Below are 26213 nucleotides of genomic sequence, written 5' to 3' on the forward strand. Positions count from 1 at the left end.
ATAATAATATTCTCATTACCACCTCTATAAGTTGACCACCTGTCGAAGTTAACCACCAAAGTACTGCAACACAAGGGGTCAACTTATGCAGGTTTCACTGTATTTAATGAATTTTTCATGCGATGTTTTATTAGATCACTAGCGATACCTGCAGGGCTTTCCCCATAGTAAAAAAAATAAAAGGTCATTTGGTTGGCCAGTATATTTACAAATAATGGATGATGAATTTCGTGCCAATATGCTATGTTAGTTAAATCCACCACAGGTGGCTTAATGTTGGAACAGAAAAAAAAAACAAAATTGAATTTTTGAGAAATCGCTTCGAGGTGCTCACCCCAATGCTACAAACTAATTTTGTGCCAAATTTCATAAAAGTTGGCCAAATGGTCTAGGCGCTATGCGTGTAACAGACATCCAGGCTTTCAGCTTTATTATTAGTAAAGATAATTTCTTATTTTCCTATGAGTAATGTACTTTGTTGATTATAAATTGAACATATTTTAAATTTCTAATCTACCTCTTCTCCCTTTCCTACCCATCATCATACTTTATTATTAGAAGCTTAGATTTCTCACTGTCTTTTCTGAATAACTGCATTGCTTCGCTTTTTTTTTTTTTTTTCAAATCAGCAGACATTTATTTCTTCTTAACTCTCTATTCTTATTCTTTGCCACAAATGACATCTCTCACTTTATGGAACAGAAAGTCTTTGAACTCACACACACATATTAGAAATGCCCATCTTTCCCAAGAGTGATGGAGCTCCCCCCCCCCCCCCCCAAAGAAAAAGACACCCAAAATCAGATCAAGAGCCCTCCAAAATAAACACCTAAAATAATGGTGAAGTCTGCACCAATGAATCCCTTCACACCCTTTGTGGGCACTTGGCATTGCATAATTAAAGCAAAATTAAACATCTCACTATAAATTTACAACAGATATAATGGACAGACAAAGATGCTAAAAGTTTAAATGAGACTGTGCTCTTAACAGTAGAAGCCTGATAACAAGGACAAACAGCATTAAACAGCGACATTTTTACTATAATTAAATAGCAAAAAGAAATACTAATGACATCTTGAACTTACCTTAAAATTATGTAAGGAAGCATTTTATCTAGCTGCAAGACATACATTTCAAACGATTTGGAGAATTCTAACACAGATCTTTTATCCTGAGAAAAAAAGCTATTTTGTAAGAAGAAAGAAAAAGACATTTAAAAAAGACATATCAAAAAGAGCTACTTGTAATCATTCAATATAAATATGAAAAATAAAAACACGTATAAGTATTCAAGAGTAAAACCTAAAAGAATAAAAACTAGGAGTACACATGTGATTTTCAAATGCTATTAAACATTGTAAGCAAACACACACATGTACATTAGGCAAAATTTACACAGCAGAATTTTATTTCTCTATGAGACTACAAAATGTTCAAATTTCTGTTGTAGTCTATGTAATTGCCTAATGTTAAAAAAAGAGGACACAGCAAAATCTAAAGAAAAAAAACATGCAAAACTTTTGAGTTGTCACAATAAGAATAATATTCTACAACTGGTTATATACTCTCGAGGGCTCTAGGGTACAAGGCAGAACTTCCAGTTAGGTGGTCAACCGAACATGAACTCTCAGGGTTTAGCTTCCAAGCATGCTTGGTGTTCATTTTATCAACCAACTGAAGGGGTGAACGGCTAAGTCGACCATGGCTGATCAGGGAATCGAACCCGGGTCTGTGGTGTGGAAGCACAAAGCACTATCACTGGGCCACTGGCTTTGTAATTTTCTTTTATGCAGTTTTATATTTCACTCTCTTGAATCAAAAATACAATTTTTACTGTTTTCAGCAGTTTGTTCATGTACCTTGGCTCAATTTATAGTTTTTTGTTTTGTTTAATCTGCACCTTTATTAATTTGGAAGACCTAGATTCTTTATTAGTCCATATTAATGAGGACTACTATAAGTTCTGAAGTCTATTGGGTTCCCATGCTTTTTTCATTTCAATTAAGCCTTGCATGTTTGAAAACTAAAAACAAGTAGTATATAAAAATAATTTTTTAAAGTCAATTCTTACTTGGGTCAAGTTTTTCCCTGTGAGTAGAAACAAAATTTATAATGCTTTAAAAGCTGGAGATAATGCTAATCTGAAAGCTTTAATATAATTTCCTAATATATAAAAATCACCTGTCACAGTGTTAGTGTTTGAACTCCTCTGAAACACTCAACAGATTTTCATTAAATTTTTTATGTGTATTTGGTAGGTATGAGAATAGGTCTTAAAGTATACTTTATACTGCTAGGTAATCAGGGTGTCCCTATCCAGAATTTTTTGAAAATCACTGTAAAAACCATTGTTGAAAATCATTGTAAACGCATTGGTTAGATGAATTACAAACAATTTATTTGTAGACAAACAGAAGATGGCAACAGAAATTTTTTGAATCATTGAAAGTTTTCCAATGTTTTGTCGGAGCCTCTCGTCAGCTTGACATTTTATTCTGAATTTCTTTTGTATTACAAAGCAGTGGGTTCAAAATTTTAAACGATACAAAAACTTTGCTTATGTGTGTGTTAGATATGCATTTGCATTGACACTCAATAAGTCGCATGGCCAAAAGATGTCTGTTTGTGGCTTAGATTCGGGCACACCATTTTTTTGACACGGACAATTATACATGGCACATTCTTGTGTTGGCCAATGGCAAACCATTGAGCTTATTTGTGTTGACTAAAAATGGACTGACAAAAAATATCGTACACTCAATTGCTCTTCCAAATGAATATTGATTTTCTGGATTTCATTTTCATATTTTAGGATAAAAAAATATATTACTTTTTTCACATTAAGTTTAAGAGATCTAACAATAAGTTTAATTGTTACGTTGATGAAATGAATTGTATTGAAAAAATGAATGGTTGGTGTTTCTTTGTTTTTATCGGTGATCATCGTCTACAGCGGTCCATTCCTCTTTCTGTCAAAGATCTCATCCCTACAAACTTAAAATACATTCGCTATTTTTTAATTAACAACTAAAATATTCACTAGAAAATATTTATATGACAGAACAACGTTTGCCTGGTCAGCTAATTTTTAATAAAAAGCATTGTTCAACAATGACTGTGATTGACAATGAATTTCTAATTAAAGGCTTACCTACATTTTAGCATAAAATTAGTTTAAAACAATTACAAATCACATTCTAATTTCCTTGGTACATTGGAACAAATTTTATCTAATGCAGAAAAATCAGAGGTTTCTATAGATTATTATAGATACATATAGAAAATTATATTAAAATATATAATTTTATGAACATTTTTATGTCCTCATATTAAGAGGATTTACGAAACAATGTTGATCAAAATTGGACTAAAGTAATAAATAATAGTTAATAAATTAATTTGATCATAGAATATTGCATTGTCATCGAGTCTGAAGACGTACTGCAAATTTCAAAAGAATCTTATCACAGGAAGGGGGTGAAAATTGAGTTGCAATACTTGAACAAGATATATGTATAAATGCAAGGAGATTGTGAGTTAATAGTAGGAATTGAAAAAGAGGGGGGAGGGGAGTGAAGAGAAATGAAAGAATCAAATGAGTTCATAAAATTAGTTTTAAATATTGGAATATTTTTACCCATGCTAAGGATTCATCTTTCACAGCATTTGCAATCTTTTCAAAGTTAATTGGAATGGTCTTGATGCAAGGAATACTCTCACGTAAAAAGTAATCTAACTATGAATAAAATAACAAAAGTAAGAAAATTAAGGTACAAACAAAAATAAGCCAGTAAAATAATGCATTCTTCAAACACATGTTACAGACAATAATTACAGGGATGTGCCAACCAAAACTCGCTTTTGAATCACTCTTGGGAGCAGGAAAATGGTGAGTTAGGAGCAGTAAAACAGCGAACTTGAAGCAGCCTGGAGCAGTAAAATTGTAAATTTGGAGCAGCTTGCAGCAGCAAAAATTTAAATTTTTGCATCAATTTGGAGCACCTATGTATATTTCAGGGCTGGAAAAATCTTTAAAATTTGACATGCCCCGCCGAGCATATTTGTCTAAAAATATATATACCCAAATAGAATTTTTACATTCCCAAGTTTTTCTTTTATTGTATTATAACAAAAATATTTGAATTTGTCACATAGCATTAATCAGACAAAAAACTAAGTTAAAGTTTTATATCTGAATCAAGAATTATTTGAATATAAAACATAAAAAAAAAGTTTGAATAAATAGTACACAACAAGTCATCATTAAACAGGGGCGCACTCATGTCTATTTCCTGGGAGGGGCTAGAAGTTTCGCAAGAAACTATGATAAGTGAAGTGAAAGGCAAAATCAATAAAGTTTCAAAAGGCATTCCCCCGAAAAAAAAAGTTAACTAGTCTACAATGCATTACAAGTCCCAAAAAAAACGCAATTTTAGGAAATCCCTAGTGACATCAGAGAACAGATGGAGGGGTGCATTTTGAGAGAACTGTCCCGAAAATCTTTCTCAAGCCTTGAAAACGAAAATTTTGGGATGTTAAGGGAAGAGGGGAGATGGGGGAGGGAGGAGGGCCGCCCCTAAAGAAATTGCTAAATTGCTTTCAAAATCTCTCGTAGTCTACTTTTCATTAACTTCGATTACCAAAATGGGTTGGGACCTCCCCTGAAAATGTCTGAATTTGAGGTTTTATCATACACTTTAGGCTGTCTTTAGCAACTCTAAGTTAATGTAAAGGTTCAGAACCCTCTCTTTCTAAAATGTTTTAGAAATGAATAAGGAAAAACACAATTGTCGGGTCATCATTGGTGATATTAGTAAAGAGAAAGAGTTCAACGCTTGAAAAAGATTAAAAATTGAAGTCTTTCATAACGCGCAATTTTCAAACAACTTTTCGTGATTTTAGGAATTTGCTCATTAATTACCAACTGATGCGCCATTTTTCGGCGTGGCATGGCCTGCAACAGACATCGTTGGTATCCGATTCCCCATCCCTGAATACTTCCCACCATCTTGTGTGCATCTTCAAATTGAACTTCCCGTCCTGCGCCGATTTCATTTGGATGTTTTATAAACCATGTGAATGAACTTCCCGTTTTCCGATTTGTAACGAACTTTACATGCTCCAGCTCCACGTTTTTTTTCCTTTTTGAACTTTTAAGTATTGCACCTGCGGATATGTGTTTTTTAAGTGTTTGAATTTTTAAGGCTAACTTGGTGATCACCATACAAAATTCCTGCCATATCTGGTCTGCTTCGAAATTTATGATGAAATAAAGTATGTACGGTAATTGCTATGTTTCATTCCTATGGTCCACATACATTCAACATGGGGTAAGTCGCTTATGAATTTTTATGCTCTTTGGGCATTCAAGGCAGTTGATCTGAGGTTATGTGCGGCTGCGATGCTTCCACTTCCACGGACTACATTGTTATCTTTTTGTGTTTCTGAATAATTCTTCAAAATTAAACGCAACGCATCATGACAACATTTTTTGCACTTGCTTTGAGTTTTTGAACAATAACCCAGACTCCAATAAACTCCATACTCTTCTGGCAGGGGGTCTGAGACTTTTGGCTGCTTTTTAAACTTAAAAGGTGATTGACAGGAATGAAATTTCACACGAGAGGACATTATGGCTGCAACGACAGTTGGGCAAATCTCGATTCTGAAACAACCATCTCCTCCATTCTGAGCAGTATCCAAATGCTTTCAGCAATGGCAGTACTGCTGGGAAAAGTGTGTGGAGTCCCAAGGAGCCTAGTGAGGGTGATTAGGTTTCCAGTTTTTTCCTTCGGCCAAGGTTTGAAACTTTTCTAACAGACTTAGATGATTTATATAAATGATCTCTTTCAATTTCAAAAGTTAATAAACTAGTAGGAAATAGTTAAACAATACTGATCATTCTTTAAAAACTTACCTTCAGAACGATGGCTTTAATGCTCATTTCACAAGAAGGAATACAGAGCCTTTGCATTAGGAAAGTGTAAAGATCGGATAGCTGCCGACTGAAATCGTACATAAAGCTCTGCAATTTAGTCATCAAAGAAACTAATTTTCCGTGTTTTTGCCTTTGGACTATAGGTGTATTAAGCGTGTTCATGAATTGCACACCTACAAAAGAGAAAAGGAAATAAATGATAAAATTATATTTAATTCCCAAGCAGTTATCATAGCAATATTCGAATTTTAAAGTTGCAAATTAGTTACTCAGATCATTAAAATGCTGGTAACCATTAAGAGAACAAATAATTGAAATAGTTTAGAATAAATAAATTTTCTAATTTATTTGCACTAAAACGTACATTTACCTCATAAGACACTTGTGCCACAAACAATTCAATAAAAAAAAATTGTTTGACTGGTTTCTGAAGCAAAGTTATAACTGATAGAGTCAGAATAACAAATCATTTTTTGTTTAATAAAAGACATTTTTTAACCTAAAATTTGTGGGAAGAGAAGCAATAAGTAAAAAAAAAAAAAAAACATGTAAGGTAAAACACCAGTAGTGGTGATTGCTTCAGTAGTGGCCACTTCAAGGTTTATATTTGAAAAAATAGGATTCCAGGTCAAATGGATTCAAAAGTGCATTAAACGTGCAGGTGGTTGAATCCATTGGGGAAACTTGGAATTCTATTTTTTCAAATATAAACTTTGAAGCTGCCAGTACTGGTGTGTTTACCTTATAACCACAAATAAAGCATTAAAAACTCAGTAAACGGCTGTTTCATGGTTATCAAAAACATCAGTGGCACTGATGATGAGGCTTGTTTTTAATTGCCTTGAAACAGCTGTTTGCCGAGTTTTAACTCTTTTTAATATACTCAACTAAGGTTGCACCTAGTTCTATTTAACTAAGATAAACACTGTCAATATTTCATTTCATGAGAGCAATAGTATATGACTTAGAATTTTTTGAACTATCTCTTGAAATATTGTTTGTGCCACAAATGCATTGTGTACTTAAATATACTATATGATAACTGTCAAACAGTGTCATCTGGAGATTTCCAGTGTCCGTAAGAACCTCAGATGATTATGAGGAATTTTTTTCAACATTTATATGTTGAAAAATCAGGGTCATAGATTCCTGCTATATGTACAGGGGTATAAGTTCTTTAACCTGTTCGGAACATTTTGAATTAAATTTGTAGCAATACTTTGAGTAATTTTAATACGACTGTATACACATAACCTAACATGTTGGCGTTTTTTTCCATATGTCAAGTAGTCGACTTTCATTGGTAGTCAGGCAAGATAGGTTAGCTTTTTGCACTAAACTTAACTCTGGCTTCATATTTAAGATTTTTAACCGACTATGAAGTCTAACTCTTTATTATCCAAGTGCAGTTGCATATAAAGTATTGTCCGCCCTGCTTAAACGAATACCTTATAAGAACTATTATTTGATTAAGTGGGAATTTTTTTTTACCTTTCCAAATTAGCTACATTTGTCTTAAAATGTAACAATGATCAATCAATATGGAAGTAATTAATGTTATTGGTAAAAAGTTTTTTAAATAAGCTAAGTAAGCAACAAAACATTATAGTTATTAAGTATATATATTGCAAGCAGGTATGAAAATTATAAATATGTAACTTTCAACTTGAGATACTCATGGGCGGATTTATGGGGGGGGGCAGAGGGGGGCAATGCCCCCCCCAGTTTTGGGAGGACTTTATGTAGTTACAACACATGTTCCAAAATTTAAAAAAAAACATTATTTTTTTGTTTTTGAATAGTTCAGAAGAGCATGGGTTACTATTTACCATTTATGGAGGGGCAAAGGAGGCAATGGCCCCCAGTTTTGGGAGGAGTTTATATAGTAACAACTTGTCTTCCAAAATCTTATAACAAAAAAAGATCATGGTTTTTTCTTTTTTGAATAGTTCAATGAAAATGAAGAGAATAGCGAATGTCCTTTTCTGAAGGGAGAAAAGAAAAAATCGAACATTTAATACAAATAGTACAGCTGTCACTGCGGAACTGAAAATTGGTCTAAATTCACTATTTTGGAGTGAAAACCATTTGGGCAAGTATATGAATGAAAATATAGGCTAAACGAGCTATGAATTCAGCTGCAACACTTATAATAATTAACATTTGGGACCCTCCCTCCCCCCTCCCCAATTTGCGCTAACAGAACGATCTACTCGTTACGATTTGTTTTCTCTCTTTTCAGAATGTTTATTTTCAATTTGTGTGATTTCAAAAACTAGATGTTTTGGGTTGTTACAGACGAAAGATTTTGAAGAACCTTCTGGATTCACACGTTCAAATGAAATTGGCTGATTTGAAATGTATGCTATTGCAAGAGAAGTACATAGCTAAAAGGATTTTGTACAGCAAAATACTATCAAATGTAACAGTTAACACCATACTCAACGAATGTATGTAACAATGAAACAAAAAACTGGAAAAATTGTCCAACCATTGAACAAACAGAACGTAAAATCACTGTAAACAATGTGTTATTTTTTTAGGGGAAAAAATAGGAATCTCAATCCCTAGCAGTTCAAAACTAAATTTCTGATTTTCCAGAATCATACATTGTAAGGGAAATGTCTGAATAAAAGAAAAAGTGAGGGAGATATATTTCCGGCACGAAAGTTTTGCACAATTCTTGTAAGATCGTATTATTACCTGATAAAATGTTTTTATAACTGTGTTTTCCTTATTTTTTAAAGGAAAAAATTTGTATATATGAGACTAATAATTAGAACTGTACTTCGTGCGCTTGGAAAATTTTCGGCTTGTCTTTTTTTTTTATGAGAAAGGAAAGTAAATACTATCTCAGACTGAATAAATTTCAGTTATCTGAACGTTCTGATTAATTGAATCTTTTTACTTAGAGGGAAAGTACCATTTTCCTTACTTTCTAAATACTGTTTAAAAATTAAGGTAAGTCATAATCATCTAAGTCTAAATGAGACAGTTAATTAGCATTATTGAAATCTGAGTAATTCAGTCATCAAAAATTTTGGAAAAATTTGCTGAAATTTGATAAAAACCGATAAAAATCTTACACAGATTAGTAAAATCACAAAATCCTTTAACTGTAAAAACTGACGAATAATCGTTAAAATTTCATAAAATTGAACAAAAATCTGCAGGTAAGAGGGAATTACATGCAGGGTCGGATTTGCCTATAAGATAAACAAGCTGTAGCTTAGGGCCCCTGCTTTGAAGTGGGCCCCTAAAAATGATGCACTACCCCTATTCCTTTTCGTTTTCTGCACTACTTATAATTTAAAAAAAAAACGTGTAATGAGAAATTAAAGTTTATTTTTTCTTTTAAACTTAAAATAACCGTTTCTTACAAAGTTTGAACAATACTGCACAATTGTACATAATCTAGTACTCAATTTCAGAAACTGGAAAGTGCAAATTTTGATAGGTTCTAAAAACCCTGAAAAGAATTGGTGCAGTATAGCCTACCAGGGCTCTTGAACCAAAAACACAATCTAACCAACCAAACCTTGAAAATAATTAGACAAGTCTTTGAAACTCCTAAGCAAAGTATGCTTCAATTTTATTTCTTATCAAGTGTAAAAATTAAGAATTGTTCAAATGGGTAGTATGTTACTCTCTTGATACCTATTCTCTAAATCTGTGCACCATTCCTTTTAAAGTATTAACTTGCATCACAAAGCACTTTTAAAGCATAAAACTTAAAAAAAAATAAAATATTTGCCTATTATTTCCAATTAACCCTTCCAATTAAGACTTCAAAATGCAGAATTTTATATCCATTTTACATAATTTCCTGCTGGGGAGTAACCCCCGGAAACACAAATTGGAGATATTCTATATCCCACTTCAAAGAGAGCCCTGCGTCACTCTCTTAATACCAGCCCCCTCTCTTTTAAGGTCAATTTAAAAAGGACAGCATGATTACACACAGTAATGAAAACGACACATAAAAAGGTGAAGAATGGCCTTATGCATCGCAGAAAATAGATAAAAACATGGGAGAATGGGGGAGAGGGCAATTATTAATGTTGCTCCAAAAAAAAAAAAAAGTCCTGCCCCCCCAGAAACTCAGTCCTAAATCCGCCTATGGAGATACTAAATCTTGGTTTTGGTACCCTTTTTCAGTATACATTATTTTTTGACTAAGTATGAATGGCTTGCTCAAGGTCTTTTGGGAACACTTTGCTAACTCCTTTTCTTTCTCCTCCTCTACTGTGTTTTACACAAAATATTTATCAATTTATTTTTGTCTGCAATGTTTATATATATTTTTAATATTTATTGTAACTATCAGATGTACTATATCTTTTTTTTTTTTTGGTGATGGCAACTACAAAAGAAATTAGAATACTGGAAATACTTTGATGGAATGTAAAAGTTTTTTTCTTTTTTCTTTTTTGGACGTTGCTGCTGAAAAATATTATTTTATATTTTATGCCAATAGTTGTTCCTACTTACTTTGTTTTATTTTTTCTCAGCAAAAATATTTGCGAAAACTGATTAATATTATTTGATTATCTGGGGAAATTATTTGACCAAAGGGGGATATTTAACATTGTACCAATGGAGAAATATTCAGTTCCGGGAGGTTTTATTTGTATAAGCAGGGTATATGTTTATCCATTACCTGATTAGGCAGGGCTCACAGTATTGAAAGACATACATAAACATGCTAATGAGCTTAAATGAGATGGGATCAATTTGTACTGCTATAAGGCATTTAAAATATGGAAATGGTAAACAGCTAGATAATTTGAAATTCAAATGTCTGTCAATGAGTTATTACATTTAATAAATACAAGTGTGAAAAACAATACGTAACAAAATACAATGAAAATTTACTAAAATAAAGATAAAGTCACTTTAAATATATCACTCTGTGGCAAATAGTTTGCATTTGGTATTGGAAAACTTGAAAGACAAACAAGTTTTTTTTTTACTCAACAAAGTTTCAGCTAAAACCATCGTTAATACAAAGCATTAAATTACAGCACTTCACGTAAATGACAATCAATATTTTTTGATGATCACTAAGTTACATGCATATCCGAATTTGAGACGAATAGTTTGTAATGTCATTATGACAGAACAAAATTTATGCAATATTCACAATATTGCAAACACTTATAAATTTTCATTCACAATAATCATTTTTTCAGGAAATCTAACACATATAGTTGTTGATTGCTCATCGCTAACCTTTCAAACAAAGGTATTAAGACAAGAAATATACTTACATGAATCATTAAATAAAACTTTTTCAGAAATTATACTATTAGCTTTTTCAAGTTGCTGGGATAAATTTTCTTTAACAGATGATACATCCTTATCTCTAAAAAGAAAGTAAAATATTACTAAGCAACAACAAATAAAGTGAGAAAAATAAACAAGTACAAACACAAGTTTAACTTTTTTTTCTAACTTCGGGGATAACACATTTTCTAGAAATCTTAGTGTAATTAGAGAATACCTTTTGGCACTGGAGTATGAAGCAAAGGAAGCGAGTTTGGCACTCAATTGAAACAAAATAAAATGTATGTCATGTGCAAAAAAGAAAGAAAACATCCTAAACTTGGTTTTGTTTTATAAATAAGGTTACAGTAAAAGTTGAAGATGCTAGTAACATATATTTCAGGGATCTGAGACAAACTTTTCTAGTGGCGTAGGTCCAGAAGTATATGAAGCGTTAATTCCAAATAATCATAACGTTTTAGGTTTGAAAATAATGCATATCATACATACAATTTTGTGTGTTCATTCATTTAATTTTGTTGCAATCTTGAGAGGGAGAGAGTAATGCCTCCCCCCCCCCCCCCCCGTCATGCAATTGATGACCTAATGTCAGTGGTTTGTCATTTGTCTAATTAAAAAAAGGTCCAAAATGAATTTTATATCATTAATAGACCGAATAATTCTCATAACAAGTTATTTTATATATTAAATAAAAAACTGAGAAATTTGAATGCAGAATGTAATTTTAAGAAATTCTGACATGCACTAAACTAATGCATGCATTTCAGTAGATTATTTTCTTTCCAATGCTGCTTCAAAAGCTGCATTTATGCTCTCAACTTACTAACCATGGCAATGGTTAATAACATGAATTCTATTACTCTATTGTCCTTTAAAAACATAAAAATGAGTAACATATTTGATTAAGAGCATGAGTTAAAACAGTGCTTAGTTAGAGACATTACAACAATATGAATTAAACAGTTTACTAAAAAACATGCTCTTGTTTTTTAAGTTGCTAATAGAAATGATTTGATTTCATCTTTTGATCACATGGGTACAGTTTGAACTACACAAATTTATAGATGTTATACACCAAGAAAAAAATAAATTTTAAACCAAATGACTGATTAATTTTTAAACAAATTAGGTAAAACATTAAAAACAAAACCAGTGTCAGTTTAATTATGTTTTATTAGAAAATGATTTAATGCTTATAGTACAAATGGACACAGTCAGTAGTTGCTTTAAGAACTTTCAAAGATGAAAGAAAAAAAAATCTTGCTCTTTTAGTGTTAAACATTTTTATCCTGGTTTCAGATTAAAATATTGGAATTAATTTAAATGTTTCTTCTACTTTAAATATAAATACAATTAATGAAAAAATACAAACATTAAAATTACCTTGTTTCATCTTTCCTTTTTCGATCTTTCAATTCTACTTCATGATTTTTCAAAGAAACCTGTAAAAAAGTTCTGAAGAACTGAGCGATAAATTCTAAAATTATAAAAATTATGTGAAAGCAAACAAAGTATATTTGTATAATTTTTCCCTTTCTTTAATGACAATATTCTTTCACATTTAATGTGACAAAAATGATGATGCAAAAAATTAATTGCATTTCACCTAATTTTCATGTTTTCAGAAAACACTTGATGGCACATTCAGCCTGGCTTATGTAAAAAAAAGTCACATTTCCGAGAAGAGAAATACTAATAATAACCCAGATGCTAGGGCAATTAATGGAAGCATTCAAGTTAGTAAACTTGATCTTATTTAGAAAGAGGAAATGTAGTATCAAAACCAAACTTCTTCAATATTTTAGCAACTTTGTGATTGACTTTTGGGAAAAAGTCAAAATAACTAAAAGTATGTTTATAAACAGGAACATTTATACAGTGAAAGGTCCTAATTAAGCTACTGTAATACCAATAATGTTACAAGAGTATCCATGAGCCACTGATTAAAAACTCGATTTAAACAACTATTTTTATTCAAGCTTTTACTGTGGCTAATGACTTTATGTAAGAATCAAATGATATAAAATATCAAATTGCAATAGGTTTTATTTACTTAAAGCTTAGTTAAAAGAGTTAGATTGAACTCAGAAAAATGCCTGGATTTTCAAGCACTGAATTTGAATGTCATTTCAACATTTACCTTGTGTAAAACTGAGCCTGTTCCCCTCTTAAAATTTTTACCTTTATTTTGTATAATATTTTTCAGCTAATGCATGAATATTGAATATGCACAGAATATGTCTTCAAATTATGATTTTCATATTATTTGGATAATGAAGAGGCTACCTAAAACATAAAATAATTCAGAAACTACAAAAAAAAAAAAAAAAGAAAAAAAGAAAGTCATTTATCAAGCAGTTATAATGACAAATGCTCATTGTTGTTCGAAATGATCGACTTACATTACAAAATAAAATAGTTAACTTTCAATATCTTGACTTTGCTTAACATTAATTCTTGCTCATTAGAAAGTTCTTGGAGGGTCCCAAATTGTTGCAAAGGTAGTAAAAAAGAATTTTTCACACTAACCACTCCACTTTCTCAAAGTACCAGGCAGTCATCTCTTAATATTCATTGTTCTGATTTTTGTTTCTTTGGTTTTTAGTAGCCAAACCACAAACCACTTACCTTCAAATGTCAGCATCATTTTGCTGCCAGTGTTGATGTTTGCTCTTTCAGTGGCTATGAACAGTAAGGCTAAAAATTAACAGACAGGTCCCTATCCTCAGCAAGATAAAAAGCTGATGAGCACTTTTTGCTTTTTAACATTATTATAGTCGCTTCTAGTTACTGAATGATAAGTTCTTTTCAGTGGCTCAATAAGAACCAGTACAAATGAGAGTTAGAATTTGATGAGGGATTAGCAATACAAAGCGTTCCCCTACTATACTTCCTCTGTTTAGCAGGTCAAAATTATCACAATGCAGTTATCATGCAATTATCATGTAGCAGTATCCTATTTTCCTAGAGAAGGTCAAACCCATTAAATTCTTCATTTGAAGAAGTCTGGCTGACCACAAATTTTAGACACTCCCTCGTCCCACCCTATAGCTTTTAGTGAATTTTGTGTGCTCAACATTTTGAAAAATGAGCAAAAGAAAGTCGAAATTTTCGACAATATTTTTGTTATTGTACTTTTCGTTTAAAAATTAGAATAATATTTTTCCATTTTTATATTTTTAGAAAAGAAAATTGAAGTTTCCGGTTCTTTTTCTTCTGTGAATGTGAATGCTTGAAATTAGTATTATGAGAATCTCAGAAAGGAAAAATATATTTTTCTGGAATCTTGAACTTCAGTTGTATCATATATTTCTGTTGGTCCCGAGTACTTTGAGAAATTAAGTTTCGACCATACAAGGGAAGCACAAATGATGGACCCAATGTCAAAAAATCATATTTTTGAGGGTGTCCCAAGATATAATGGCGAAAAAAAAATTTGTGAAATCGAATACGCATACCCTCCAAATTTTTTCCATTTCATCTCAGAAACATGAGAAAAAAGTTTTATTGCAATAAAATAACGGGAACCCGTGCCGACTTGAGGTCAAAGTTGGACTTGAAATCCTGTACGGCGACTACAGTGGAAAGAAAGCTAACTGTATAATTCCTTACTACACGCAACATCAATTTATTTAAAGCAAATATTTACAACAATATTAAACTACAAGAAACATTATTGCACATTATTTGCATACATTCAATATTTGCTTTTTGCAGTCAGGATAGAGCTTCCGGTGCTCTTTAATGCAACGTAGCACAAATTGTTTTTGTTCCTCATCAGCTGTTAGCAAACCATGAAAATCCTACATCATTTTTACCACTCTTTCAGCTGCATCGTTTACATTGAGACAGTCTTTTTCACATGAAGGAATGAAATATTATTGACCATACCATAAAAACTGGATGAATTTTTGTAGAGCAGCTTTAAAGATAATTGGGTCTACATTTTTGTACTTTTTTCAAAAAGCACAAATCTTTTTTGGGTGCTTTGACTGCCAAAATGCATTGAAGTCATGGTTTCACGTATGTTGTCACTAAAAACAAGCAGACATCAAACAATGCTTTATTTCCCTTCGTACCTAATTTTAGTTGTGAACTAAACAGTAATAATTTTAGGGAGTAAATCGCTTGAGCCATCCATCGAGCTTGGTGCATGGCTCCCGGTGGTCTTATTTTAAATTCACTTTCTGTATGTCCACCTAAAAATATGATAGGCAGTTCTAGCAACTTTTGATAGTCATCCCTGACTGTAATATTAGTAAGTTCAGCACGGTAAAAGTCAAGTTAATTTTCCAAGTTAGGGTACAGTTCGGAACAACTCCGCAGCTCCTCCATAGCACTGTAGATCAGTTCATATATATGATGGCAGCAAGCAAAGGAAAGCATTTCTCTATCAATTTTTTGCTCAAGAATAGCGCAAGAACCACATAAAGGACCTGTTTTGGAAGCTGTAGTATCATAACAGAGTTTTAACTTTGTCTTCGAGATTCGAATCTAAAACTGCCTTTCAAACAGCTTGTGTTTGTTCTTTTCTTGTTGAATTATCCAGTTTAGACTCGGCAATGGGTTCGTCACATCCTTATGAAATAACTATAGATAAGCAATATTCTTTTGATTTTTGAGCATTCAAAGCAGGCAACAGTTTCATATTCCAAGGTAAATTCACTACATATGGTGCCTCATACTGAAAACCAATTTTTATTCTTTCCTCGTGTTCCTTCCGCTTTTTGGTTCAAATTCTTTGAATTGAAGATTTACCTATTGTAAATTCATCAATGTTACACCCAAGTACCTCAATAGTAGCTTCAAGAATAAACACATAATCTCATATACTTGGACACCTGTCCAATGAAACAACTGACTTTGGAGTAATAAAATCGCTCCTCAGAACAGATTTACTTGTTCCAGGTTCTGATAATACTTGTTCCAGGTTCTGATGTACTTGCTCCAGGTTCTAATATACTTGTTCCAGGTTCTGATAAACTTGTTCCATGTATTGATTTATATGTTTCAGGGAAATCTTCTGCATTAATATTTTCACTAGCTCTCGAAGAGGAATAATCTTGTACAGGTTCATACAATTCCGAGGATGTTGAAGCGGAATCGTATGTAATGCGCCTGTTTTCTTCTTTGACAGCTCAAACTTGAGCCTTTTCCTCTTTGTCGGCCAGTTTTTTATCCGCTCCACCTAAAGTGACCACGTCGGCCGGGCTCTCTTTAGAGTTGCTAGAAAATCCTACCTTCCTCTATTTTTATTAACCGAAGTGCATCAGCATGTGAATATTGAATAAATTGTTCAAATTACTCCCAAATTTTTGTTGGCGTTGCCTGAATACTTCTTGCAGTTTCTTTGCATTTTTTTGTAAGTTTCTACAAATTTGATACAGGTTTTTAAGTTTATTCACATAATTTGGCAACGATTTGGTGGGAATGCATGCCTTTTCCCAAAAGATGATGCATTCCCGAATAGCAAGATTTGCACTTTCACTGATGGTTAAATTTACTTCTCGAATGTCATAAAACAAAATAGACAGAACTTGTCCGTTAGAGGGAAGTTTCAAGCCCGTAATTTGGTGTTTTCCGCGATTCCTATTAAAAATATCTCTTTTTTCGAACTTTGCAATTCCACTGCCATGTTTCGTTCCCTATGGAAGGACTATACTGCGCTCGCTGACCGGAATGTATTTGTACTAACACGTTTGACGGTTTGCAAATTGCCACGGATAAGCCCCCCCCCCCCCCCAACACAGTGGCATAGCTAGACCCGACTTTCGGGGAGGGTTACTTCTTTTATATATATATATATATATATATAGATATGTAAATAAGAGGGAGGGGAATCTTACATACTTTGGAATGGGGTACCCCAATTCCGATACTTGTGTCAAACAAAACAAAAGCAAAGAATTTTTTTTTTTTTAATGTTATGGAAAATTCAACTTTTTTTTCTTTTTCCTCCATTTAATTTAAAGTGAATTTTTCTAGCAACGTCTTGTCAAAAGCAGTCTATCCAAATCAGTGGGAAATCACATATCTGATGAGCGTGTTCCGTTCATTTCAGTGTGACTGCTTAATTTAGAGGCTAACACACATCTACAAAATCTGGCATCCCTGGAAGATAATAGGTACTTCCATTTCCGCCTGTAAACTGGATGTTTGACTTTCAATATCATCGGTGGTCAGACTATAAAGACTATTTTTACCTACTTGGTTTGCACTAAAAGTATGAAATAAAATAAAAAAAGACTTCTTGAATTATAATCTGCAAAAATGAAAATGCTTTTCATATCGTTATATTTATATGTTGCTTTTTATGTATTTACATTTATGCTAATTCTAAAGCAGTTAAGAAAATTTGAATAAAAAAAGTTAGGGTAGAAATACAGGCGGTAGAAAGTTATTTGCACAAATGCATACCATATCTGTTCTCCTCACAAGTCTTTATTTTTAATTTTATTAGCTGCCTTAGAATTTACAAAAATATCTATTTGAGAGAGCAACAGCAATTTTGGAGTATTATAAACAGAAGTCTTTTTTATTTTCTACTTTTTAATGCTAACCAAGCTAACAGAAATAATTTAGATTCATTTTGTTTTTAAAAATTTTATTCATGTAATGCTATTCAGTTTTTCTTTTGAATTAAAATAAAATTACCTTCAGAAGGGTCCGATGGGACTAATGCTGCTTTGCAGACTGTACTTCGTTTTCTTCAGACGACGTTAACTTTCTCTTTTTAGAGCAATCCTTTTCGTAATATTAATTTTTTTCTTTGGGTTTAAAAAAGCTTGTTATCGGTTTTGCTCGCTTCATTATACAACAACTTTCACTTAGAATGTACTATTTTAAACAGACTGCACGTTTCCAAAAGAATACGCTGTAAATACTGGCTGAAAAATCAATGTGATTGCAATGGATACTCCGGTTAGCAAAGGTCGTTTTGACTATGACCTATGACACACACGAGATCAGACCAACAAAAACTCTATCGTCTCGAATTCCGGTTATGCTATCATTTTCGGATTCGAAGCCCAATGATCTTAAAGCAGCAAACAAAAACATTTTCTTCAACTCAGAAACAGAGGAATTGTCTTCAAGAGTTGAGGAGGCAGTGGAAAAGAGGGAGAAATGCGTTCCATGAATAGGCTTTCCAGGAAGATTAACCAAAGGACAGTCGTTTCGCGCACTTTCTTGAAAGAAGAGTAAAGGGGAAATTCACAGGTTTGACATGCAAGATGAAAATTCCAAGTTCATGGTTAAAGATCATTCAAGTTAAAAGCCATTTCGCTGGATTAGTACTGTTCTTTGGTTGCTCTCTTTCTTAAAATTGTGACTCCTTAGAAAACCAAAATGATAGGAGTGAAAAGAAAGTATATAAGTTTTTTTTTTCAAGTGATGAAAAAAGGAAAACCGTAGAATACTGGCCAAGTTAGATTTGCAGCAATTGCTAACCTCAAGAGGATAAATAATGAATAAAAAAAATCAGGGACTAAAAAGCAATAAAAGACTTTTTCTTGAAAAAGATATGCTTAAAGTTTCTTTTATGGTCAAAATGATTTCTTAAACTCGCAACAAAGCACTAAATAATGTAATAATAGAATGAATACCTAACAAAACTAATAAAGAGGAATTTTAATCAAGAGCTCATATTGTCTTTAGTATCGATTTCAAATTTTCACCATCAAATTTCTATAAAAAATTTCTTGCCCCCGTATCTCAAAACCTCTTTATCTCGATTTTTTCTTTAATGTGAAATTCGAAATATACAGATTCGACTGTATATTTCGGGGGTTTTGCAATATTCCCACTGCGCGGCTCATAAAATTAAACATATTTAACAATTTGCAGAATCTATGACAAAGAAAGGCTGCATATACGTGGATTTAACAAATCAATCTCATTTCTAAAGCGAAGTGTCAAGTTTCACTCAATTATCAAAAAATTGTCGCAGCAGAGGGAGGCGTCTTTATGCTTGAGGGTCAACATGGAGCAGATTTTCAATGGCATTGGGTGGGGGGGGGAAGCGAAGTGAATTTTTGACCTTTGTTACTCAGAAAAAAATCGCTTGGAATTTTTTTTTCTTCTTTTTTTTTCTTTCTCTTCTCTCTTCTTTTTCTCTCTTTTTTTTTTGAGACTAACGTCTTGGGGGGGGGGGGGGGTTGTCCCCAAAACCCCCCCCTTAGCTACGCCCCTGCCCCAACATATGTTTTTCTATTTTTATTTGTTTTCTGCACACTATTTACAGCTGCTTTGAGCTTTGCAAAGAATCGCGTCGCCAATGTTCGCTTACGTGCTCGTATACGTGCTAGTTACATGTTTAGGCCTTTAGGCTCAAGTCGGCGCGGGTTACTGTGCTTCAAATTGCATGAAACTTTTTTTACAACGGTTTTGATATAAAAGGAAAGAAATAAGAGGGTATGCGTTTCAATAAAACAACTGTCATTTTTTTTTTGGGACACCCTACTGCACATATTACAATGAGTGATGCATGAATTTAAAGAGAAAAATACCAAATTCGTTTTTATAATAAAGCTGAATTGCGCAACTGTGCAATGTGTGAACACATTTTGTAAAATATTCAATTTCAAATGCCTTTTGCAAAACGACAACACTTAACCTTCATTCCACACATTTTAGAGTCCACATATACACTGTCAGTGGTTTGTAATGCTGCACAAATGCACTCTAAGATGTTGTAGTGTTTCAGCATTGGTGTTTGATACATACAGTGTCTTTGACATAACCCCTATAAAAAGAAATCACGTGGAATGTGGGATCAACTGGATTACACAAATGTGAAAAAAAATGAGCACATTTGTAAAATGTTCAATTTTAAATGCCCAATGCCTGTCGCATAACAAAAGGCATAACAAAACTCATTGAACAGTTGTAACTGGAAAAAGCTTGGTATACTTCTCTTTAATTTATTTACTTTTCTTAATTTTATTAAATTTTGCTTTACATTAATGTATCACTTATTGTAATGTGTGCGGTAATTTCTAAAATATGACTTTTCAAAATCTGGTGCATCAATTATTCTCACCCTGGTATAGTATATTAGTTCTCAAATTTTTTTTTTTTTTCGATGTTGCATCATTTGTGTGTAAGATACATTTAAATCACTACCTGTTCTATATTTACCTGCATCTTAATTTTTTCCTTTTGAAGGGTGTTAATAAAGGCCTCTTGCTCTTTTATTTTTTCACTAAGTTTTTGCTCTTGTTCAGACAGGTTCAATTGTAGTTTTTCTATTTGTGAAGTCAAATTGGCAATCTCACTTTTATGGTCTGTTTCAGCAGAATATAACTAAAAGTGGGGAGGAAAAAAAAAGTCAATTGTTTTATTTCAATAATAAAAATGTTAAGTAAAATTCATACACAAAAAAAAGATTTCAAAATAAAGATGATGAATGTGAAAAAACTGTTACTTGTTATGCTTGTATGATGGAAGGAGATATTATATATACCACCAGCATTTAAAGAAATTACTTTAAAAGTACATTATTTTTAGTTTCGAAAACAAAGTTTGTATACAAATATACATATCACAAATGTGACGGAAACATACTTAGAGCATTTTTATTATGGATTATACCCATCGATACAAAGATTTAGCAACATATAAGTTTTCAAACAGAAGCCATCAAAACATTTTATACAAAATTAAGTAAAATACCTCTAAGATTTCATTCTTCAGAGCAATTTTGATACCACAGGATTGAAAAAAATCAAAGGCATTTACTAAAACATATATTATCAATTTTGATCATTAAAACTTTCACATACTATTTCACTCAAACAATAGAAAACACTTTACTTTTTGATGCAGTTTTTCATTCTCTTCGATTCTGCTTTGCAGCTCAGCATTGAGAACCGCATATGACTCAGGAAATGGAGATGAATTACTTGCAGGGTGCTTACCCTAAAAGAAACGACAAACATGCTTTCTGATGACAATGGTCTCAAAACAAAAGATAAAATAATATTTTCTCGCCGTTTGATATAAATAACAAAACAATGAATTAAAAACCACAAAATAAAACAGTAAAAAATAATCCTTTTTTTTTCTTTTTTGAAATTAATCCTGAAATCTTATGCAAGTCAGGGGTCCCCCCCCTTCTAACAGCAAGGGCGTCCCCCCCCCCAAAATGAGAAAAATACCTGACAAAATTTCAATGGCGCAGTCTGGGCCATGACCCCCTCTAGGTGGGCACCCCTGTGCAAGCTAAGCTAAAGCAAAGCCTTAAACAGTTATAATTTTTCCAGTTTTATCAATGCAGTTAGAGGGAAGATAAAACATAGCTAAACTGAATCATAAGCACAATTAACAACTAAGAGATCAAAACTATTGAATTGCTCACGATTTCTCCCCCGCCCTCTCTCTCTCTATATATATATACAAGTTATTATTTTAGGTGAGACAGTAAATCATACTGACAGTATTCAAATTCATTTTTAATGACTATACAAGGCAAGGCCGTAGCCAGGATATTTTTTCGGGGAGGGACATGGTTGGAGGCAAAGGTTGTTCCAGACATGTGATATAGGGGGAAATAATGTTTAAAAAATATGTTTATTATGCTGTTTGCAAAAATTAAACTAAAATTTAAAAAAAAAATATATCAAATCATTATTTTAACAAATTAGTTCAATAATATCTGATAATTATTTTACATAACACCAGAATTATTCATTACATAGAAATGATTTTGTATAAGATCTTTATCAACCATCAGATCACTATCTGATGACTTCCTGACTCAACAAAATAAGAGGACTGCATGAACTTATACAATCTATAATGCAAGGTCCTTCTTTGAAAAAATTAATTTAAAAAAAAATAGATATCAGTTAGCTTTTATTTAGATTGGATGTTTTTGATTAAAAAAAAAACTTAAAATAGCTGCTTTGATCATCCACTGTTTTGATGCACCAGCCGCCTATGCAGGGAGCTGATTAAAAATTTAAATTTTCAGGCTGAGTAAGAGAGTATTTAAATAGGTAAAAATGGTCAAGTGAGGAGAAAAACCTAGGGACAGAATAAATAAAAAGTATAGGACGAAAACATATGGAAAATAAATTTAAGCAAAGAAAGGTTGTACTGACTAATTAAACAGTTGCATAATTAGAATTCGGACTCTAAAAAATATGATCCAAGAATTTCAGGAGGGGATTTGTCCCGCCGGTCTCCACTCTGTGTATGGCTTTGATAAAAGGTAACAAATCATAAGGCAGTTTTAAAATGCAGTCCTAGAAAAGAGGAATTTCTTGAATTTCAGACATGTAAGCAACACCTATTTAGTGCATGACAATTTTTACTGTTCTGTTAGCTTTCAAAACAATGTGATAGAGGCCTCTGAAGGCCAGTTAAATTACTTTTTAGTTGTTTAACTGGCTGCCCATCATTTCCTGATTGGTTTAGATCAAAAGATTGCAACTGGATGTGTTAAGAAGTCCTGTGTGTTAAGAAAGATGGCCCGTCGTTCAATTTCTGAAATCAATTTTAAGTAAAAGCAAACAAATAATAATAAATTCACAAAATAAAAGAAGGAACAATGGAATTTGGAACATGCAATAAAGGCAATAAGGAATATAATTTCACATACACATATATGAGTCATTCTCAAAAAAACCTAACTTATGAACGCAAATATTTTTCAATTTCGAAACCGTTTGTTTTCCTCTTTCTTTCATTCTTACATAAAAGTGTTACCTACTAGAAGTAACCTAAACAAGGGCTCAGCTAACTTCCAATTACTTTATTCATAAATGAAAATAATATAAAAAAAAGTCTCGTTCAAGGAAATAAAAAAAAAAGAACAAATTTTTTAATATTTAAAAATTGAGGCCAATTTAATATCAAAGTAGTAATTTTGTTAATTGTGATAACAATCAGCTATTTTAATGAATAGTGGGAACATAATATTAAGCTCTCTTAATTAAAGTACGACTTAATTAGTAGTTTCAAATGTATGTTAAAAACAGTATTTAGTAAATTTGAGGATATACTGGCAATTTATATTTTTGGTAGAATGCTTATAGTTGATGGATTTCTCCTCCATCATTTATTTTCACCTCAGAAATAACGACATTGATAAGGTACGTCACGGAGGGGAGATTCACGGAGGTGAGGAATTTTCCATTAATACAGGCTTAATAGATGCATTTTTCAGGGAATTTTTTTTTCTTCATTGCTACAATCTGCGTATGTTAAGCATATGAAAACATGTTCACTTCTTTTTTTACATTAGTTTACATCCCTGAAAGTCAAGTTAGAATAACTATACTAAGTTTTTAAAATAAAATCTATCTTTTCGCTTTTGACAAAATTCTCATAACTTCAACTATGGCTGAAAATAAACAAAGCGGCTCCCTTGTATCATGGAAAATAAAATTTGATGTCATTACTGCCACGTGTTAATGAGGAAGGGCATTTTGTGTTTAGGTAATGGAGGAATTCACTTGTTGTGAACCAAAAATGTACTAAAATTAAAAACATTTTTAAAAAATTGTTGGCAGGTTTAAATAGATACATTTTTGATGAAATTAAAAATTATTGTTAAATGAATTAGTCCTTAAAGTTTTTACTGTAAAAGGCGTGTGACAGAAAAGTTACACTTTTTGAAGAATGACCCATATATACAGTTAAGCCTCCATATATCAAACTCCCACATATCAAAATTTTCTATATATCGAAATCCCAGCAAATTTCTAAGTCCATTACACAGAAAAATTGTTTCTATATATCGAAAAAATCTCTACACATCAAAATGTTTATTGCGACATTCATAGTTTTTTTTCTACTTTAGACTGTTTGTCTCATGAAAAATGCAGGTTAGGGGAGAAAATTATTTTCACAAAAGGCTGCTACAAAACTCACAAGGAATCTGGGGTTGAACATTGTGTAGATAGGTCGTTTTGGAGTTTTTTTTCTGGAAGTTTTTTTCAAAACTTGCAAGTACAGTAAAATCAGTTTCAAGTTGTCCCTTTTGTCTGTTAAATTATCATTCCTAATCTTTTTAGCTTCAACGAAAATCATTCAAGTTAAGTAAATTGACTTTTTACTTTTCTCTCGATTACATTGTCAAAACGAAAATTTCCTATTGTTGTGGATTGAGTTGAATTGCCGAAGAATGAAGATATATAAAGGCGCAAAAATGTCATTTCTGGTAAATTAAATATTTTCGCAAGCAAAGGGGCCTGCTGTTATGAGAAATTGGACAACCATAATAAAAATACTGAAACTTACAGAAAACTTTCACTCAAAAACATGAAACAGCATTACAGTTGTTTCTTTTTATAAACAATACAGTGCTCAGTAAATGTTTCACATTTAATTTTTTAATTATTAACTTTATTTAATTCGATGCTCGTATGAATTAAAAATTGGGTTTCATACACGAAAATTAGCTTTTAATTTAGTAGGGTTTTGTGATAAAATAAGATCGTTTCTACATGTTGAATTTTCCCCCAGCAATTTGCTACTTTGATATATGGAGGTCCGACCGTATACTGTTATGGGCAGATAAAGGGCGGTAACTGCAAATTTTTAAATTTTCACTTTTGTTGCATTTTTGTCATCTATCGTACATTAGCATTACTGTACAAGCTTGCTTATTTGGTCTCCATTGAAAAACAATGCGACAGAAAAAGACTAATTCCAACATCTCCCTACTGTTAATATTGAATCAGAAACATTTTTCTTCAAATGTTTGAAAGGAAGATATTATGGAATAGTTGAGCAATGTGGAATACTGAGGTTTTGGCTCTGTTTGGAGCCGATATCAAGAGTGAATATCATAAACTATTAAAAAAGGACTGCTATGATGCAGTACAGAGATAGTCAGGCCCAAATCTACGTACCCCCAGACACAGTGGTGCAAGCTCATGCTTCAAAGGGGTCCACTGCTCGAAAGACCCCCCCCCCCTTTCAAAAAAAAAATAATAAATGAATAAATAAAATTTAAAAACTATACTAAAGCTTTAACAGGAAAAATATTTCTGAAATGTTTGGTGAAAATGTGGAAAAATTGAAACTCAACACTAGCAAGGAGGGGGGGGGGGGCAATGTAAAGTTATGAGAGACTTTTTTTCTTACTGACATTACATAGAAATAAAAAGAGTTTCCAAAGATTAGGATAAAAAATCCACACAATGGTGTCAACCTGAAGTGTTTAAACAAGTACAGTCGACTCTCGATATCTCGAAGTATGAGGGACCAAGAAAAAGATTCGACATAGCCGAAGTTCGAGATACCGAAAACTATTATTTCCCTTTTGAAACAATTGTAAAAGTAATTAAACAAAACCACACATAAATGCTCAGATAGGAGAGAAAACTTGTATTAGTTTCCCCCCCCCCCAAAAAAAAATACAAAAGTGTGTAAAACTTGAAGAACATAAGCAAAAATAATATTACTAATAAAAAAATGTATTTCTTACTTCACATTTAATAAATATTGCTTTATACTTGCTTGTTTTCTTGAATTAATATTTCTGCTATGTATGAAATCATTAATTTTACTCATGGCATTGAATATATCCTGTGGAACATTTTCCCGACTTTCAATAGAACGATGAATAATCGATAGTGCATTACTAACATCTGCATTTGTTGGCAAATCATTATGTTCAGAAATTTCAATTTTCTCTTCATTGTCCGTACCATCTTCTTTAGCTGTTACTTCTGCAATAATATCTTCATCGCAAAGTTCATCGCAGGTAATGAGCTCGGAGTCAACGTTTACGAAGTCAGAAAGTTCCAATGATTGTTCTTGAAACACATCTCTGAACTCGTTGTCCAAACATTCGTTAACCTCATCAACAATATTGGGAGCACTTGAAGGAAAGAATCCGCATTTCTGAAAACAATGAGCAATTGTGTCTTGGGAAACATCATTTTGCCAGGCACTAAAAACCATTCGAAGAGCATCTAATACCGATATGGAACTTGTATGCTCTTTATTATTTTCAATATCGTTGATGAGCTTT

General features: G+C 32.3%; 1 protein-coding gene across 1 annotated transcript in view; it reads right to left on the reverse strand.

Annotated features, from left to right (window-relative positions):
* Window positions 1-26213, reverse strand: part of LOC129221609 (protein phosphatase 1 regulatory subunit 21-like) — a 69409-nt gene that overhangs the window by 29427 nt on the left and 13769 nt on the right. The window contains exons 5-11 of the mRNA XM_054856130.1: window positions 21041-21145; window positions 20366-20530; window positions 12611-12669; window positions 11212-11306; window positions 5921-6114; window positions 3641-3739; window positions 1089-1174 (exon numbers count right to left, since the gene is read on the reverse strand). Coding sequence (XP_054712105.1) covers window positions 1089-1174; window positions 3641-3739; window positions 5921-6114; window positions 11212-11306; window positions 12611-12669; window positions 20366-20530; window positions 21041-21145 — 803 coding nt within the window. The remainder of the gene's footprint in view (window positions 1-1088; window positions 1175-3640; window positions 3740-5920; window positions 6115-11211; window positions 11307-12610; window positions 12670-20365; window positions 20531-21040; window positions 21146-26213) is intronic.

This window comes from Uloborus diversus, chromosome 4, assembly GCF_026930045.1.
Source record: "Uloborus diversus isolate 005 chromosome 4, Udiv.v.3.1, whole genome shotgun sequence".
NCBI classification, from domain to species: domain Eukaryota; kingdom Metazoa; phylum Arthropoda; class Arachnida; order Araneae; family Uloboridae; genus Uloborus; species Uloborus diversus.